At 42.6% G+C, this 20,100-nt stretch overlaps 1 protein-coding gene across 1 annotated transcript in view; it reads left to right on the top strand.

The window, feature by feature from the left end:
* The window catches only part of LOC123991107 (receptor-type tyrosine-protein phosphatase N2-like), a 267,926-nt gene that overhangs the window by 110,407 nt on the left and 137,419 nt on the right, over positions 1-20,100 (top strand). Inside the window, exons 7-9 of the mRNA XM_046292318.1 lie at positions 1,088-1,593; positions 4,874-4,960; positions 13,436-13,515. Coding sequence (XP_046148274.1) covers positions 1,088-1,593; positions 4,874-4,960; positions 13,436-13,515 — 673 coding nt within the window. The remainder of the gene's footprint in view (positions 1-1,087; positions 1,594-4,873; positions 4,961-13,435; positions 13,516-20,100) is intronic.

Here is a 20,100-nt window from a genome sequence, read left to right as displayed (position 1 = left end):
GAAATGTTTTGGTACCCTTCACCAGATCTGTGCCTCGACACAAACTAGTCTCGGACCTCAACTGACAATTCCTTCGACCTCATGGCTTGATTTTTGCTCTGACATGCACTGTCAACTTTATATAGACAGTTGTATGCCTTTTCAAAATCATATCTAATTAATTGAATTTACCACAGGTGGACTCCAATCAAGTTGTAAAAACATCTCAAGGATGATCAATTGTAAGAGGATGCACCTGAGCTCAATTTCGAGTCTAATAGCAAAGGGTTCCGAATACTTATGTAAATAAGGAATTTCTGTTTTTTGTCTTTAACACATTTGCTAAAATTACAAAAAAAAACGTTTTTTTGCTTAGTCATTGTGGGTTATTGGGTGTAGATTGCTGAGGAATTTTTTTTTTAAAATCCATTTTAGAATAAGGCTTTAATTTACCAGTGTGGAAAAAGTCAAGGGATCTGAATACTTTTCGAATGCACTTTTTTTTGTCCATTTCAATGTAACCCAGAATAATTTATTTGTATATATGGTACATATCAACGAAATGTACCATCTTACTGCCCCTCCTGTTTCTAATCTGTTCAATTAAAGCATAATAAGGCCCTCATCAATCAATAGGGCTTTAAACCATTTGTGTTTCTCATACAACTATGGTGTTGAAATACAGTTTGTTGATTCTGCCTTTCACATGCACTGAAACCCCAAAAAGTGTTTTCACAGCACTGACAAAAACACCAATATTCAGGTTGAAGTACCACTTTGGGTGTTTCTGAGTACTACATTTCTGTTTTAAAACACAATCTGAGTATTAAAACACTTACATTTGGTTTACATTTCAACACCCTCCAAACACCAGATATCAGCTTAGTTGCACTACTTTTTATGGTTTCATTACACAATCATGTTGTTTTAATACTTTACATTTTTACAGTGCGGTGTTAGAGCACCAGTGTCTAATCCCCGTGTTGCTATCATAGAAATAGAATCACTAGAGCGGTTTTTCCCATTCAAGTCAATGGGTCTGAAATTCGTGGACCGGTGTCCATTTTAGAAGTGATTCTATGTCTATGGTTGCCATATCCTACCACAGGACCCAGTCTTCGTCAGTAAGCTGTTGGAGTACCTCAATATGAACCCCTTCAGTGATGAGCCAGATGCCCAGATGGAGGTTGATGGTGCTGGGGCAGCAGGCGGCCCCTCTATTGAGGGCCAGAGAACAGTGGGTCTGGAGAATGTGAGAAGCAGGACCACACAGGGCCATGTGCCTGTACCACACCCATGGGAGGAGAGGAACATAGCCATAGGAGGAGAGGATAGATCTCCAGACCAACCAATCGATATCAAGGCTTCTGAATCCATGGTAGACTCCGAGGTGGAGAGGTGGATCCACGGTACCAAAGCTCCTCCTCTGGAGGCTGAGACAGACCTCTTGGCAGATAAACCACAGAAGAAGAATCTCCTAGCAGAGCCACAGAAACAGGACATGCAACTCCAGGAGGAGGAGGAGGTGGTGCACATGGGGGTCAAAGCTTACTCAAAGGCACATCGAGGGAAAAACCACCTCGGCGACTTTGGCTACATCATTACAGACACAGCGTGAGTATGCTGAAGATTATACTTGCTGCTATTTACCAAACATAATGTATGCATTTATACTTTAACTTCACAATGAGCAGTTATCGCCAGCTCTGTGTGTTTCCTATTTTCTCTTCACCTCATAATTTTTTATTGTTGGGCATACTGTGGTTAAAATAGGCCTGAAGCAATCTTTGTTGCCTAAATTCATGCTACTGTTGAAAAAGCATACATCTTTCAAAACAACACCGACATATACAAACTTTTTCTTTTTCATAGAGAATGATCGCTTCATATCCTTGGTGGTGCACTTGGTCACAATAGCTGTGACGATTAGTCCTTCAGTGTGCGGGTATTACCGCACTGAATTACAGTGTTCATGATGATATGGTGTCAGCAAAGGGCCTCCACTCGGCTCAGCCTCACATCGCAAGATAGGTTTCTATCGACTGTGTTTCGCCTGTGGCACTTTCTCAAGTCCCTTTCTGGCGTGATCAGGGAGAGTGTCAGAGCGCTGTCCTTTACCTGTTCAACAGCACGCCTCTCGCTTTCTTGGGGAGGGGCGCTCGCCACCGGCCATCCGGGCTTGACATCTCAGAAACCCCACTGCGTGCGCCCACACTCGCGAGCACACACACACACACACAGTCAGGGGGAGACAAGAGGAACAGTTCACCTTCCAGACATACTTTTCTCTCTCTCTCTTCCTTCTTCTCCTCCCCCTGTTCCTGCATCCCCAGCCCGATGCTGCTGTAGCTAGCAGGAACCTGCCTACTGTGGTCTCCAGAGTTTGCTGCAGACCTGATGATTGTGCAGTTGTTATACCCATCTCCTTCCCCACCCGCAGTGGGGCCAGGCTAACTTGCTTATCTGACAGCTCCTGACATTGTGGTGGGGGGATGGGAGGAAGGATTGGGATGAGATGGGGGGGAAGAGGAGAGAGAGAACCAAGAGGAAAAGTGCTAGCATCAACAACCAAGTCACTCCTAGACGTCTCCAGTTATTAGAAATACCGCAGAGGGAGCCGAACGTGTCTGGAATCACTTGGTTGAATCTTTAACTTTCAAAAGCTCTCAAAACAGAAAAAGATATCTTCACTTTCTTAAAGGTAGAGTAAATCGAGCGCCTCATGGTGATAAATGTAATAACGTTATTAGAGGATGTTACAATTATGTGTAAACAGGCCAGTAAACTATCTGAGGATGCACATCAGTTTAGATTTACAATTGTGTGTATTGTTATTGGTTGGCATGGTCATTTTTAGCCCAATATTATCTTAGTATTACAATAGTTCTTAAAACCTTTAAAGGCAAAACATATGACAAAAGACCCCCCCAAAAGCTAGACAAATTCAAATTGTGTACCCAGATTACGCAAAATTTAAACGCTATATTGTGCAGCCTACATACTGCACTGTGCCTTCAGAAAGTATTCACACCCTTTGACTTTTTCTCGATTTTGTTCTTACACCCTGCATTTAAAATGGATTACATTTAGATGTTGTGTCACTGATCGACACGCAATACCCCATAATGTCAAAGTGAAATTATGTTTTTAGAAATGTTAATGAAAAATGGAACACTAAAATGTCTATTCTACCCTTTTGTTATGGCAAACCTAAATAAGTTCAGGAGTACAAATGTGCTTAACAAGTCACATAATAAGTTGCAAAGACGGACTCTGTGTGCAACAATGGTGTTTAACATTGTTTTTAAATGACTACCCCATCACTGTACCCCACACATACAATTATCTGTAAGGTCCCTCAGTCGACCAGTGAATTTCAGGCAGAGATTCAACCAAAAGACCAGGGAGGTTTTCCAATGATTCACAAAGAAGATATCTATTGGTATAAATTATTATTTTAAAATTAAACAGACTTTGAATATCCCATTGAGTATGGTGCAGTTATTAACTGGGGCGGCAGGTACCCTAGTGGTAAGAGTGTTGAGCCAGTAAATGCAAGGTTGCTAGATCGAATCCCTGAGCTGACTAGGTAAAAAATCTGTTGTTCTACCCTGAACAGCTTGAAGAAAGCTTGAAGAATGTTTGAAATATTGTGCAATCCAGAAATCGTAAAAGCTCTTAGAGACTTACCCAGAAAGAGTCACAGCTGTAATCGCTGCCAAAGGTGATTCTAACATGTATTGACTCAGGGGGTTGAATACTTGTCTAATCGAGAAATATTCGTTTTTTTTTCTCCAATTAGTTTTTTTAATATGTTAGCATGTTTCTAACACTTTGACAATTACAGAGTTTTTTGTGTAGATCATTGACAACAACAAAAAGGACAATTACATCCATTTGAATCCCACTTTGTAACACTACAAAATATGGAAAAAGTCAAGGGGTGTGAATACTTTCTGAAGGTAGTGTATAAATAAGCTTTAACTCCAACGATCTGTGTCTAGCCCTGTCAGTTCCTGCATACGGAGCTGCCTACCGAATGCTTTGCTTGCTCTGGCTAAGTCCAAAATAACAACCTATTCCTTGCACAGTGCCCACTTTTGACCAGGTCCCAAAAGTCTGGTCAAAAATAGTGCACTATGTAGGGAATAGGGGGCCATGTGGGATGCAGACTCTGTTTCCTTGGGTGATTTCCTCACTGTGTGAGAGAGCAGCCACTGGACTGAGCTCAGATGGAGCATGGCTTTATCATAGAGCCATTACACTTTCACACATCCATTACATTTTCACATTATTACTCGTGTGTGTGTGTGTGTGTGTGTGTGTGTGTGTGTGTGTGTGTGTGTGTGTGTGTGTGTGTGTGTGTGTGTGTGTGTGTGTGTGTGTGTGTGTGTGTGTGTGTGTGTGTGTGTGTGTGTGTGTGTGTGTGTGTGTGTGTGTGTGTGTGTGTGTGTGTGTGTGTGTGTGTGTGTGTGTGTGTGTGAGAGAGAGAGAGTGAAGAACGCCTATATGATACAGTCATTACACCTCGCGCAGGTTCCATTTGCACCTTACTGCTTGTCTCATTGCTGGAAAATGCAGGTTATTTACCAAACCAGAAGAGGCACCTGATCCCTATTCCACTGGTACAAGGCTGTTTGTGTGTGTGCTTGCGTTTGTGTGCCTGCATGCATGCACATCTATAATATGCGTGTGTGTGTGCACATCTATACATTGTGTATGTATGTATGCTTGGTTGTGTGTGTCTTGTTAGTTTATGTACATGTCAGTGGCTTGTGGAAACCCAGATATGCCAATAGGGCTGGTTGCTGCCGGTTCTGTGACTGGTTGGTTGTAATATAAAGGAGCTTCATGTCTGATACCGTGCTTTCTCTCTGTCTGCCCTCCCCCCCAGCTCCCTCACCTCTGACCAGGGCCTGGACCTGATGGAACATGTGGGTCGGAGGATCAACCTCCATGTGGCCAACATTCTCCACCTCTCGTATGTATTACAGGACACACAGGACCCATATGCACTAATGCACACACACCTTGTGTTTTCTTGTTGTCGAAAAGTGGGACTGGAAAGTATTATCGACATAACCTTCAAACCAGGGGTGTCAAACTCCTTTGTACATGATTGATCAGTGAAGGTTATTGATTGGGTAGAAACTCCCCTCATCTGGTTGTCTAGGTCTTCAAGAGGAAATCTGCATTTTAAACAGTAACAACGTGAAAACCAAGCCACTGTTTTGATGAACAGCTCGAGCTTGATGGGGCTGGATAAATATAACCTCTCTGAAATTCATAGAAGGAGCTATGGATGAAAGGACTGACCATCTATGAAATCGAAATGATAGTTCAAACGATGTTTTGAAGCTGTATTTGTTTACAGGCACTTCGTTTACATTACATTCATTTGTGTAAAACAAGCTTATATTTTGGTTTCAGGTGGGGTAAGAAAGATTCACTAATCTCATGAGGCATTTTATAACTCATATTCTTCTAGAATCAATGGCTATATATCCTTACTTTAAAGTCCTGAAATGGATGTAGCAACTGCAGAAAAGCAGCAGACACGCGGCCCTCTGGGAATTACGTTTGACACCCCTTGTCTAAAATAAAAGACCATTTAAAATTCTGAAGAGGAAGATGTTTTTTTCTTCTTCTCCAGTGTAAAGCTCAGGGAACCGAATAAAGGTTTCCAGGACTCCAGAAACGGGAAGCACTGTGTGTGAAGCTGCCCCTGCAGTGCAGTAGCGGAGTGCGTAGCCTTCTTATTCCGACCTTTTGTGTGTTTGTGTTCCTCTGGAAAGAGAAATCAGCTCTAATTACCTCCACATACTGTATGGGATGCTTCCCAAACGGAAGCCTATTCCCTATATATTGCACGACATTTGATCAGGTCATATTCTGGATTGAATTCTGTTCACATCAAATCAAATTGTGTTAGTCACATGCGCTGAATACAACAGGTGTAGACCTTACAGTGAAATGCTTACTTTCTAGCCCCTAACTAACAATGCAGCTTCAAAAAATAAGTAATTAAAGAGGAGCAGTAAAAAAATAACAATATATACAGGGGGGTGCCAGTACAGAGTCAATGTGCGGAGACACTAGTTAGTTGAGGTAGTATGTACATGTAGGTAGAGTTATTTGAAGTGATTATGCATAGATGACAACAGAGTGGTGTGGAGAGAGGAGGGGGGGCACGTGAATAGTCTGGGTAGCCATTTGACTAGATGTTCAGGAGTCTTATGGCCTGGGGGTAGAAGCTGTTTAGAAGCCTCTTGGACCTAGACTTGGCGCTCTAGTACCGCTTGCCGTGTGGTAGCAGAGAGAACAGTCTAGAACAGTTAATATGAGCCATGACCAGCCTTTCAAAGCACTTCATGCCTACAGACGTGAGTGCTACGGGTCGGTAGTAATTTAGGAAGGTTGCCTTAGTGTTCTTGGGCACACTAAGGTGGTCTGCCAAAAAACATGTTTGTATTACAGACTTGGACAGAGAGAGGCTGAAAATGTCAGTGAACTTGCTAGTTGGTCAGCGCATGCACGCAGTACACGTCCTGGTAAACCATCTGGCCCTGCGGCCTTGTGAATGTTGACCTGTCTAAAGGTCTTACTCACATTGGCTGGGGGGAGCATGATCACACAGTCTTCCGGTACAGCTGGTGCTCTCATGCATGTTTCAGTGTTATTTGCTTCGAAGCGAGCATAGAAGTAGTTTAGCTCGTCCGGGAAGGCTTGTTTCACTGGGCAGCTCTTAGCTGTGCTTCCCTGCCACATCACTGCCTTATTGTTGTTGATGGCTCTAAACACATTTAAAAACGGTCATGGTTCTTAATAATATGGTCTTTTTTTGTGGAAACACATGAGAAACACACACGTTCACACGCGCAAGTACATAAGTATGCACACACACACATGTGCTCACGCATGCACACACGCATTAATACACAGACACTAGCACACATGCATAAACACACGGACACCTGCACTCACACACATGCGCGCACACACACTCACTCACACAGAATCCCACTGGAGAGAGATAGCAGTGTTAATGTTTTATTGACTAGGTGAACTATCCTTGAACCCAGCTAGTTTCTCATGGTCGTTATGTGCTGCTGGAACCAGGCCATAGGAGGCAGAGAAGACATGTACAAACTGAGTCTGATAAGCCTTTCAAGCCTCTACTCCAGGAGAAGACAAGTCTGGTTACTTCTCACAGAACAGTATCATATGAAAGATGCCAGAGACGCAAACAGTATGCCTTGTTTCTATAAATTCCCACAGCTATTCAGGTGCTTAGTACCATTATTTGTGAGTTGAAGATGACATTATCTACATTGTGGTCCTGTGTGTCTCAGTACAAGCATGGCACTTGCATTGCCAAGGACCCGCTGGGGCCAACGATATAGAAATGAAATGAATGCACGCGTGACTGTAAATCGCGTTGGACAAAAGAGGTTGCTTAATATATATATATATATATATATATATATAATCTGAACAAAAATATAAACGCAACATTCAACAATTTCAATTATTTTACTGAGTTACAGTTCATGTAAGGAAATCAGTCAATTGAAATGCATTCATTAGGCAGTAATCTATGGATTTCACATGACTGGGCAGGGGCTCAGCTATGGGTGGGCCTGGGTGTGCATAGGCCCACCCACTCGGGAGCCAGGCCCAACCAGTTAGAATGAGTTTTTCTCCACAAAAGGGCTTTATTACAGACAGAAATACTCAGTATTCCTCAGCTGTCAGGGTGGCTGGTCTCAGATGATCCCGCAGGTGAAGAAGCTGGATGTCCTGGGCTGGTGTGGTTACACATAGTCTGTGGTTGTAAGGCAAAATGACATTGGACACGGCTTATGGTAGATAAATTATTACTCCATTCTCTGGCAACAGATCTGGTGGATATTCCTGCAGTCACCATTCCAATTGCATGCTCCTTCATAACTTGATATATCTTTGGCATTGTGTTGTGTGACAAAACTGCACATTTTAGAGTGGCCTTTTATTGCCCCCAGCACAAGGTGCACCTGTGTAATTATCAAGTTGTTTAACTTCTTTACGGATGATTGGGACGCTAGCATCCCACCTCGACAACATCCGATGAAATTGAAGAGCGCGAAATTCAAATGACAAAAATTGTAATATTAAACATTCACGAAAATACAAGTGTCATACATCATTTAAAATCTTAACTTCTTGTTAATCTAGCCCCTTTGTCAGATTCCAAAAGGGCTTTACAGCAAAAGCACACCATGCGATTATCTGAGGACAGCGCCCCACACACAAAAGCATCACATACATTTCCAACCAAGCAGAGGCGTCACGAAAGTCAGATAAAATAAATCACTTACCTTTGAAGATCTTCATCTGGTTGCAATAACAAGGGTCCCAGCTACATAACAAATGGTCCTTTTGTTCGATAAAGTCCATCTTTATATCCCAAAAAAGTCTGTTTCATTGGTGCGCTTGACTCAGAAATCCACCGGTTTCCCTCGTTCAAAATGCATACAAATTAATCCCGTAAATTACCAATAAACTTCTTCCAAACATATCAAACAACTTTCCTAATAAATCCTCAGGTATTCTAATAAGTAAATAAATGATAAAAGTTAAGACGGAGAATACCGGAGACCATTACTGGAGATAAATAACAAAGTACGCGCCATCACCGGAACGCGCAACAAACACTCCAGCCAAAATGGAAGCCACTTACTAAAACTACAAATTTTAGCTCGTTTTTCAAAAAACAAGCCTAAAACTCTTTCTAAAGACATCTAGTGGAAGTCCTAGGAACTGCAATCTGGGATGTGTACCTTTTATATTCCCATTCACAGCCACAGTAATCAGGGGTGAGCTGAAAAAAAGCCAATTCTGGATGGATTGTCCTCGTGTTTTCACCTGCTATATCAGTTCTGTTATACACATAGGCTTATTTTAACAGTTTTGGTAACGTTAGAGTGTTTTATATCCAATCCTACCAATTACATGCCTATCCTAGCTTCTGGCCTGAGTGTCACGTAGTTTACTTTGGGCACCTCATTCCTCCAAACTTCCAAATACTGCCCCCTAACCCGAAGAAGTTAACCAGCTTCTTGATATGTCACACCTGTCAGATGAATGGATTATCTTGACAAAGGAGAAATGCTCACTAACAGGGATGGAAACAAATTTGTGCACACAATTTGAGAAAAATATGTTTTTTGTGCATATGGAAAATTTCTGGGATCTTTTATTTCGATGTCATAAGGTGAATGCACCAATTTGTAAGTCGCTCTGGATAAGAGCGTCTGCTAAATGACTTAAATGTAAATGTAATTTCAGCTCACGAAACATGGGACACTTTACATGTTGCGTTTATATTTTTTTCAATACACTCGATTTTAGAAACAGTTCTAAATGAATAATTTTGCTCTCTAAAGGAGAGGCATTGACATGGCTGGCTGCAGTGTGTGTGCCTAGGTTTTATGAGGTTGAGTCGTGCATCTCCAGACTGGCTCTATTATACCACACCGAGATGATAGCTATCTCCTATCTATTCTGTTCCAGGAGACCGATATACAGAGATATAGATGCCTACTAATGTATCCTTTGTCTGCACTGTTTTTCCCTCCTTTTGGACTAAATGCGCTGTGTTAGAAGCATATTTATTGAGAAATGATGGGCGTCTGTTTGCCTGTGATGTGAGCCGGAGCTCATTGTGTTTCTCTCCAGTATGCTCAGCAGGTGAGACTATGAAAGCACCCGTCTCAATGTGAGCCAACTCTGGCTGCTAGTGAGGGTCAGAACACACTGAGACCACAGTTACGTCCCAAATGGAACCCTATTGCCTATGTAGTGCTCAATTTCAAGCTTCTCTCTCTGTATGCGTATGGCATGAGATTGAATGAGGTGAAAAGAGATACTCCATAGAGGAGAGAATACGAGACATATGAAAAGATTATCATAATACAAATGAGGTGGTTTAGCTTCGGGGTGCTTGTTTTGGATGGGATTTAAGTTTCTACATTGGATACTGTTATGTATAAAAACAGCACTTTACCTTGCCCATGCTGATGTTCTTTGCTCTACAGAGATGACGTAAATGTTTTACTGATCATATACACTAGGGGGAGTGGCCTCCTCAGACACTGAGGTACGCTGAACTGAACTGAACCTGGTGAACTGATGGACCCACACACACACACACACACACACACACACACACACACACACACACACACACACACACACACACACACACACACACACACACACACACACACACACACACACACACACACACACACACACACACACACACACACACTCACACACACAGAGACCAAGAGACAGAGAGAGAGATAAACCTGTACCCCCGCACATTGACTCGGTGTATATAGCCTCGTTATTGTTATTTCATTTTGTTAATTTTTTTCAATGTTAGCTTATTTAGTAAATATTTTCTTAACTCTATTTTTTTTAACTCTATTTTTTTTAAGCATTTCACAGGAAGGTCTACACCTGTTGTATTTGGCGCATGTGACAAATAACATTTGATTTGTGTCACACACACACAATGTCTGCACAAGCGCGAACACATGTACACGCAGACACGCGGACGAACACGTGCATAAACAAACACACACACACTTCCCTCAACTGAGCTAATATGAGCACTGAGCTTATAAACCCCATTCGATTACACAGAACACCAGTAGAGTTTGATAGATAACTTATCCAACTCAATCACCCATGAATTACTGTTTTTTCTATTTAGACAATTATTTTTAGGAAGAGATACACAACCGTTTCATTTCAGATGCATCTACGTAAATCCCTGGCAGACCATTGGCACCAGGAAGAACGTGGGACAGATTGTGAAAACATTAACATTTGACAGAGCAAACAGAAGAACATTCAAGCGTCCAGTTTTCTGAGAGTTAAGAGAATATTCCACCGAACATGGTCGTCACGTTCTCAGAATACAAGATATGAATGTTCTAGACACGTTTCATGAGAATGTTGCAGGAACATTCCTGTGTCCAGAGGGTTCGGAGAATATTCCTTACACGAACATGGTCATACCACATTCTGGGTATGATCTATTTGACATTAAGGGAATGGTCTCTTGGAAATATTCCTTGTACGTTACGGGAACATTCCTGTGAAGACTTTAGTTAGTAACCTAATGACACTTTTAAGGGAACATTCTCTAAAGTTGTGGGAACCTTTGTTGTTAGTTGGGTTGTCCATCAGAGAAGTAGAACAGATTTTTTACATGTCATAAAGCTCAGTCACTTGTCAAAAAAACAACAACAAAAAACAAAATGGTGACAGAAAGTTGTGTTGTATCATGCAAGGAACCACTTCACAAAATAAAATGCATTATTATGACTGGTATTGATAATGGAAGGCTGCTGGTCTCTGATCCCAAGTATTATATATCATGCAGTTGTGGCCATTTGGACAATTTAAATCTATAATCTGCTTGTCCGACAATTTGTTTTACAAGTGGACAAGCGTTAATGTTGAACCCTGGAAGGCATTAAACGGGTTTAACAGTGAGAAAAGTTGCTAATTCAATGCTCATTCAAAGCTATGCCCCTGATTGCATCCAAAAGGCACACTATTCTCTATATAGTGAAGGTGTGCACTATATAGGGATTAGGGTGCTATTTGAGACGCAACCATGTCACCGAGTGACGGATAGTTTTCTCTCAGGCTGGGTTACAGTAGGCTGGCAGTGTGATGATGGATCTCCTCCCAGTTTATACACTGAGGCTGGAAGTAACTAGACTTCCAAGGCCAAACACAACGGGTGAAAAATGACTTAAAATTCATCCCAAATGGCACTCTATTCCCTACGTAGTGTATTACTTTTGAACAGGGCCCATAGGGTTCCGGACAAGAGTAGTGCACTATGTAGGGAATAGGATGCCATCTGGGATACAGTCTGAATAAAGGTGGTTTATGAGGGTCATATTGGGGAGGCGGGGTGTCACTTCACCTAACGATGCCCCTTCACACCTCACGCTTCCTGGGATTCTGACTTTTCCCCTCAACCACTGCTCTACACTCTTTTAAAAAAAGGGCTCCTAAAGGGTTCTTCAGCTGTCCCCATAGGATAACCCTTTTTGGTTTAACTATTTTGAGTTCCATGTAGAACCCTCTGTGGAAAGGAATTGAACTTCTACATGGAGCTTTAACGGGTTCTACCTGGAACCAAAAAGGGTCCTTCAAAGGGTACTCTGATGGGGACAGCCAAAGAACCCTTTTATGTTCTTGATAGAAACAAAGGTACTAAAGTACTGCATAGGGCCGTAAGTGTCACGTTCTGAACTTAGTTCCTTTGTTATGTCTTTGTTTTTTAGTATGGTCAGAGCGTGAGTTGGGTGGGTTGTCTATGTTCCGTTTTCTATGTTGTGTTTTGCGTTTGGCCTGGTATGGTATGGTTCTCAATCAGAGGCAGGTGTCGTTAGTTGTCTCTGATTGAGAATCATACTTAGGTAGCCTGTTCCCACTTGTGTTTCGTGGGTGTTTATTTTCTGTGTCTGTGTGTTCCACACGGAACTGTTTCGGTTGGTCATTTCACCTGTCGTTTATTGTTTTGTTTCCGTGTTTTAGTTAAGAGCATGAACACGTACCATGCTGCGCATTGGTCCTTACTACTCCTCCTCGTCAGAGATACCGTGATAGCTCTTTTTGCAATACTGTTTCGATTCAACGGCTTGTGAATCATAATATTGTAATCAGGCAAAAGGTTTTCTCCCTGGCAAGATGTAAAAGACCTTAGTACCATAGTATATCAAATGTATTGCAATACAACAACGCCCTGGCTTGTACCTTAGACCTAAAGTTTGTCACACCACCATTAAACCCTGCAGAATATATTTTATTTTACCAATCGCTGTTGGCTTTCTGCCTATTGGTCTCAGAGAAGGATTTTTCTCTGTTGGGATTGTTGCTGACGTTGGGACTATGCTTCTGTAGATATTTTTGTTTTACTGTGACTGTAGGGAGTTTCTTCATCCCGTCCAGTCTGGTTAGCTTCTATTTTGACCATGATTAGCATAGTTAAACATGTATACTGCACTGGAGAGCAAGGAGTGTGTTCAGTTTACTAGCTCGACAGTGGGGACATAGGGGGCAAATAGACGGGTAGCCAGAGGGGCAAAGTGAAGGTTCTCAGCTGCAGTACAGTGCCACGCGTTCATGTTTGGTGTTTTGTTCAAATTCAAACAGAAAGAGAAAACAACCCCCCTCCACTGGCTGCTATCAAAGATGTTAGATGATTTGAAGCTTGCTGGTAGCTGAAGCTCTCAGGGAGTCACTCTGTCTTTCTCTGCTCTCCACTCTACTCTCTTAGTCCTCTGTCTCAGTCTTTTTCTACCTCGGTCTGCGGTTGAATGGAAGAAAACTGAGTTTTTGGGGGGGTGTAGCTAGCTTTTCCTCTTTTGCTTCTATATTTCAGAGTGCTGGGTCCAGCTGTGACCTTCAGGGTGGGCTCCAACCCTCGTAATGTCAGCACTGCAGATCTTGCCCACGTTGCAGGTACGACCACTCTCTCTCTCCCAAATCCACCCACGAATCATTACCTATATCGTGCTCATCATCGTTCATTGGTTTCACCATTGAGGGAAGTCACAGTAAAACCTCTGATCGTCTCAAAGCAGAGTTGATCATTGATTCGCGCAACTATTTTGTCATGTTTGTGTTCCACACAGGATGACAAGCGTGTCCTACTCAGATACTTAGGGGGTGGCCCAAATGGCAGGCCGATTCCCTATTTAGTGCACTCTCTGGCCACAAGGAGTGCGCTATAAAGGGAGTCGGTGCCATTTGGGATGCAGAGGGTGACCCTGGATGGGCTTCATCTGCTCTCCTCGCACATCCGCTAGACTGACGGACAGGCTCAGACAAGCTCGCCGTAAAGCCAGGCAGTTTGATGTGGTCTGATAGAAAGGTGTCATGATGAGAGTGGGGGGGGGGGGTTGTTATTTCAGTATGCATCGCTCCCGCACCACATTACACTACACCGCACCGCTGGCATTGTCTGAACTTGATCAACAAGGGAGTGTGACGCCCTTGCTTCGGCTGGAAATGACTTTGAGAAGCAGCGAGCAACAGTCAATAACATTGGGGTTGGAACAACAACAGTAATGACACTAACACAAACCACATGGAGCTTTTTTATATTGGCTAAAATGTGCTGTTGTTTCATTCAGTGGAATTTGGCACCACTCTCCTGATGTATTATTGGGTGGTCTATAGTGGTTGGTTTCTGTCCTATCCATTTACAGAGATGCTACAACAACACTAGGAAATAGGAAGAAGGTCCTTACGGAAAAGCCATGTGAAATCATGTGTTTTTGGAACACTTCACATTGCAATGTTGAAATGTGGTTTTTCGAACGTGATCACATAACCTTTAACGTGTGGTTTCAAATCTTCACCCATTTCACAGTATTTTTCATATGAATTTTCACAGGTAACGTCCTGCAAAAAAAAGAAAGAAAAAGAAACAGCAGAAACCAGAATGTCACGCGGTCACCGTGTTTTGCAATTGGCATATTTGACCCACTTTGACATACGTGATTACATAGTGTATGTGTAGACTAATTAGTGTTCAACGTGTGCTCACCTGGGATTTTGAACTCCCAGCTTCTTCTTCACGGCATTCTGATCTTCCTGCTACGCCACCATGTTTGTGTCAATAACTGATTTCACCTGTGTCCCTACACTTTGGACTTTAAAGTCAATCTCAGCTTTGTTAAAAAAAAAAACACTAAAGAAAAACCATTATATTTATCATAGTAATTGAGAGATAACACTAAACAGAATAATATTACACACCAACATTAGACAACTATACAGAAAAACCCTAAAATTGCTCATGAAATCAATGATGAGAGAATAGTCAGATTAATTAATGGACAACTAAAATAGAAGTGCTGATGACACTCTTTTTCTAAGTGCAGAGATGTATTATGGGTGATAAATGTGTAGAGAAATGCTATATACTTTGCAGCGCTGCAGAAAGATAATACCCTAAATCCAGAGGTTGGGAGCTCAAATCTCAGGTGGGGTCATATTGAAAAGTCAGTACTAAGTGATCATGTTAAATATAATCATATTCTCATTGATTAAAGATTTGTTTACACTATTTTAGCTGAACAGTGTACCGCTTACTTGAAAACCCCCATGTCATTTTCATTCCCAAACAGGTGATATTTTCAGATTTTTTTATTTTTCACATGTGAGGTCAGTGAAACCATATGTTGTATTAAATTGAGAGTTTACATGAAAGTACCACCTTTTCACATGTGAGGAGAATAACATGTGACAATTGCACTTTCACAAACTTTTACATGTGAAAATCTCCCACATGTTGAACTACAATTGTGAAAAACCTGAAATGTTGCAATCCCTTGTTGTCACATTTATTTCACACGAGATCATGTTTTCACATGTAGATCCATGTTATTACATTAACTTCACATAAGATCACGTGTTTTCAGTAAGGTGGGGTGGGTTCAGGGCTTGGGGTTGTGTGTGACTTGAGTCTGAAAGATGATGAAAAGGTGTCTGGATTGGTTGGTGCTACATGTGTATCGAAGCTGTGATTGTGCAAGCACCAGAATAACCGTCACTCCCCAATTCTAGTGCTGTAGACCCCTATGGGTACGTCTATCAGTACTCGGTTTGAGATGTCTGTGTGTGTGTGTGTGTGTGTGTGTGTGTGTGTGTGTGTGTGTGTGTGTGTGTGTGTGTGTGTGTGTGTGTGTGTGTGTGTGTGTGTGTGTGTGTGTGTGTGTGTGTGTGTGTGTGTGTGTGTGTGTGTGTGTGTGTGTGTGTGCGTGCGTGCGTGCGTGCGTGCGTGTGTGTGTGTGTGCGCGTATATGCTTTCATGCTTCCACGCTGGTGTGCGTCTGTCCGTGTCTATGTGGAGTGATTCGACTGTTGATTAGTCATCGTGGGGGGAGAGCTAATGACAGCAGCGAGTTCGGGCTGAAATGTCAGACCAAATGTTAAGTCGACATGATCAGCATCCTGACCACTATTGATGAATTATGAATCCGACCGACCAGAATACCAATGACTTACTGAGCGGTAAATAGTGTAACACATGGGGGGGGGGGGGGGGGATGTGTGAAACTTACTCCTCAGCCTTAAGTGTCCCGCTTGCGTTGCTTCCTTAGCTAGCTTTTGAGGTGGTGCGATCAGCTAAGACACTTGAGGGAGGGCGGTCACGTGTACTAGCAAGGCAGAGGTCGGAAGTTCACGGCAGGTATGGGCCGAATCAGGAGGAAGTGGTACTCACTAAGCAAGCAGCGTGTCTTTTACAATGGCAGGAGGAATACTTATATATCCCCCTTAGACAGTCACACTGTTTCCTTTGGGCAATGTATAGTACAGGGATGGGCAACTGCCCCCTCTCCCCCTTTTGTAGGCCCCTGGATCATTTTCCAAAAATGACAAAATAATTGAGAACTCATTCAGGGTCTAAACTTATTGTTGGGAGTTAGAATAGTAGAATAAACAAGGTAGAATTTTAACGCCAACGTTTGCCATGGTTGCTGTTAGCTTGAAGATGTAATACGGAGACAGGTGTTTTCTCCAGCTTCGTAGCTATCATACTCTGAAGTCTACTGATTTCAAAACTCGTTCCTCCAGAAAGTGGAGAGCATACACGTACCGTTAGCTAGTGAGCCAGCTAACATTAGCTAGCTAACAGTACACTTTAATTTGACATTAGGCTTCTGCACTTTTACTACGCGATACATAAAAAAAGCAGCATCAGACAGGATTACCGACACATACTGACCAGCTCAAATAGGCAGAAGCGCGCTATATGGCAGGCCAATCTAAACTAACCTCTTGGCATGTCCAGCCCACTAGCGGGAAGGTTGACAGCCTTTTCTGTGGCTAAACCAACTAGGTTCGTAATTTAAGTTTATTCGTATTTACAGATGGCATACAAGTTTGTTAAGGCACATGAAAGTTCACATGTTTCAGAAGGCATTTCTGCCCAAAAACGCATTTTGATTTTTTTTTTTAAATGTATGTTCAAACAGCTCTCCTGTGAAGTAGTGACCCTAGTTTCCTGAAACGGGTCACATATGTAATGGAAAAGCCATCTTATAGGGAGAGAAAGGTCCCATTGAAAATACTTATAGGTAGAGATCCCATTGAAAGCAAAGTGTGCACCCCAAATGGAACCCTATTCCCTATATAGTGCACTACTTTTAACCAGAGCCCAGTATAAAGAGGAGGAGATTTGCTACCTCAATGAAAGTATTGCCATCTTTTGGCTATGGGTTCTTACTGGTAGAAGGAGTGAAAAGCATGATGGGAGGTTTCATTGTATTAGTGAAGGTAAGAGCTACTAGGAGCTCTTGTGTTCTGCTCAACTGGAAAACTGGTGGACAAAGACCTGTTCTCACTAATCCCCGCATGGCTAGAAAACAAAAGATAAGGCGGCTGCTTTATCAAAACTATTAGGCTATTGTGTGTGTGTGTGTGTGTGTGTGTGTGTGTGTGTGTGTGTGTGTGTGTGTGTGTGTGTGTGTGTGTGTGTGTGTGTGTGTGTGTGTGTGTGTGTGTGTGTGTGTGTGTGTGTGTGTGTGTGTGTGTGTGTGTGTGTGTGTGTGTGTGTGTGTGTGTGTGCGTGCGTGCGGGAGGGAAATGATTGATTCAAGTTTTGATGACTTGCAGACCAAGCTGTAAAAAACAACGTTGCAATGTGTCATTAAAGACACTTTGTTTTTGCTCCTTTATTTGCTTATGCTCTCTCTCTCTCCTTATTCTCTCTCTCTCTCTCTGATCGAATGAGGTTCTGAATGTGGTGAAAAGCTGTATACTTCAGACTGCTCTGCAAACATGTAAATCACGTTCACTCGGGAAATTGGTTCTGTCAAAATTGGTTACGCTCACTGCTAACCAACGTTTCTTTAGCCACGGGAAATGTAATACCCCTCTCATTTTCCCTTCTTTTTTGTTTCTTCTGTGTACAGTAACTGGATAGGTGGAAACATGCATGGTTTGTTTTTGTTTCCTTAGAGCAATTACTGTATGTGAACCAAGATCATTCATACAGTGTTAAACACATTTACATGCATTTGTGAAACATCTGAAAAATAAAATGTTGTCTGTTTTTTTTTTAAAGCAATTTGCATTATCTTCCATTTATTTCAGCATATCATTGGATATGCAATTGATGATGCTTCATTTTTGTTGTTGCTTACTCTGGACAGATTGCTTCACAGCACTCTATTGGCAAATCTTGTCAATGACATCATGTATAAGTATGGCACACTATTCTATTCTGTTACGTCTACCAAGTATGTGTTTCTCTTCCAACCACTAGCATATCACACTAATTGCATTCGCCCCCCTATGAAGCTCAGACAGTGATCGGGACGCACTGTCCACACTCTGTGGTCAAGGATGGGTGGCTGTGTGGAGGATGTGTAGGCTGGCCGGCTGGGGGTGAGGCACACCTTTGTTTGGACTGTCATGGCTGGTCGACCCCAGGGGCCCAGCAGGGTGCCCCGGCCTCCAGACCAAACCACAGCCCTGGTCAATGAGCTGTGATCCTCTGGACTGACAGGGGCCAGCAGCCGGGGCCATCTGGAGCAGATCTGGAGAGGGGGAAGGAGAGAGGGAGAGAGATGCAGTCAGGGGGAGTGAGACAATAAGCAGAGATCTAATTCATATATAAATCATTTAGATACAATTTGAATGGAGAGAGACTGAGACACTGCATTCCCCTCAGTCAGGGAAAGATATCCACACACACACACACATATATTTATAACAGCCACACTATAGAATGCTGGCCTCTGTCTTCCCTCCAGCCGAGCAGATTAGCATAGATCACCACTGGAGAATATCTGTGTTTTATATCTATGGGTTTCATAGAACGCTGATTTCCCTCTTCTCTCCATGCAGAGCTGACCTTCAGTCCAACAAACACTTGTCAAAATGCCAAACATAATTACCTAGGCTCCTCACACAAAGTAATGGGATTTATCTCCCGCTCACCCAGACACTAACAGTAACGGCTGGAGAAATGGATGTGTGTGTGTGTGTGTGTCTTTGTGTTCATGTTTTAACATCTGTATCGATGATCATAGATGTTAGAGATCACTTTTATCTCTCTCTCTCTGTGTGTGTGTGTGTGTGTGTGTGTGTGTGTGTGTGTGTGTGTGTGTGTGTGTGTGTGTGTGTGTGTGTGTGTGTGTGTGTGTGTGTGTGTGTGTGTGTGTGTGTGTGTGTGTGTGTGTGTGTGTGTGTGTGTGTGTGTGTGTGTGTGTGTGTGTGTGTGTGTGCGTGCATGCGAGATCTTTGTCTGCTCTCTCTGGTTGAGTGGCCTCAGCGTGGTGATCAAAATCTTCCTCGCTCTCATCTCCGTCTGTACCCCTGGCAGCGTGTGTGTGTGTGTGTGTTTTGTGTGTCTGTTCTCTCTACCGTGTTACCATCACCTGTCAGTCCAGGCAGCACTCAAAGGCCTCCTCGCATCACCTCTTCCAGGAGACACACACACACACACTCACACAAGCACACAATGCAACACACTGTTGACGGTTACTCGATATGACACACATCACCACTCCATTTCCCATTTATACATTATGATCGACGCAATATCCATCTCATCTATGTTTACGGTCATGGGAATGAGTGACAATAATTTTTGTGTATGGTGCGCATGCACACGTTCCAATAGCTGCAGGCTAAGAGGAACTTCAGCTACGAGCATTGATCTCCCATATCAGGGGATTAAGTTTACTCTCGCTTGTAAGATCACCATGCTAACCCTCACTCCAGCACACTAACATGACTACATCCTGTAGTCTCGCAGGGATCACTGTCAGCCTATAATATACTCACATACTCTATTAAAGCACCAACTGTGAAGGCTGTCAGTTTATAAGCTGTCTAATTTTAGTGAGTGGTCAGTTCACTCTCCCTGGTATCCAGACTGAACTGAGAATCTATAATTTTGCCTAGAGACTGCAGTGTGCCCTGTAAACCCTTTTCTGTTGTTTTTACGGTAACTTACAGGAAGCCAGTAGCCTGTAAGTTACCATTAAAAAAAAGGTACAGTGTGTTACCGTACCATATTTTGCAGTA

This window comes from Oncorhynchus gorbuscha, linkage group LG12, assembly GCF_021184085.1.
Source record: "Oncorhynchus gorbuscha isolate QuinsamMale2020 ecotype Even-year linkage group LG12, OgorEven_v1.0, whole genome shotgun sequence".
NCBI classification, from domain to species: Eukaryota; Metazoa; Chordata; class Actinopteri; order Salmoniformes; family Salmonidae; genus Oncorhynchus; species Oncorhynchus gorbuscha.
The sequence above is the reverse complement of the archived record's forward strand: the minus strand, read 5'-3'. Positions and strand labels throughout refer to the sequence as shown.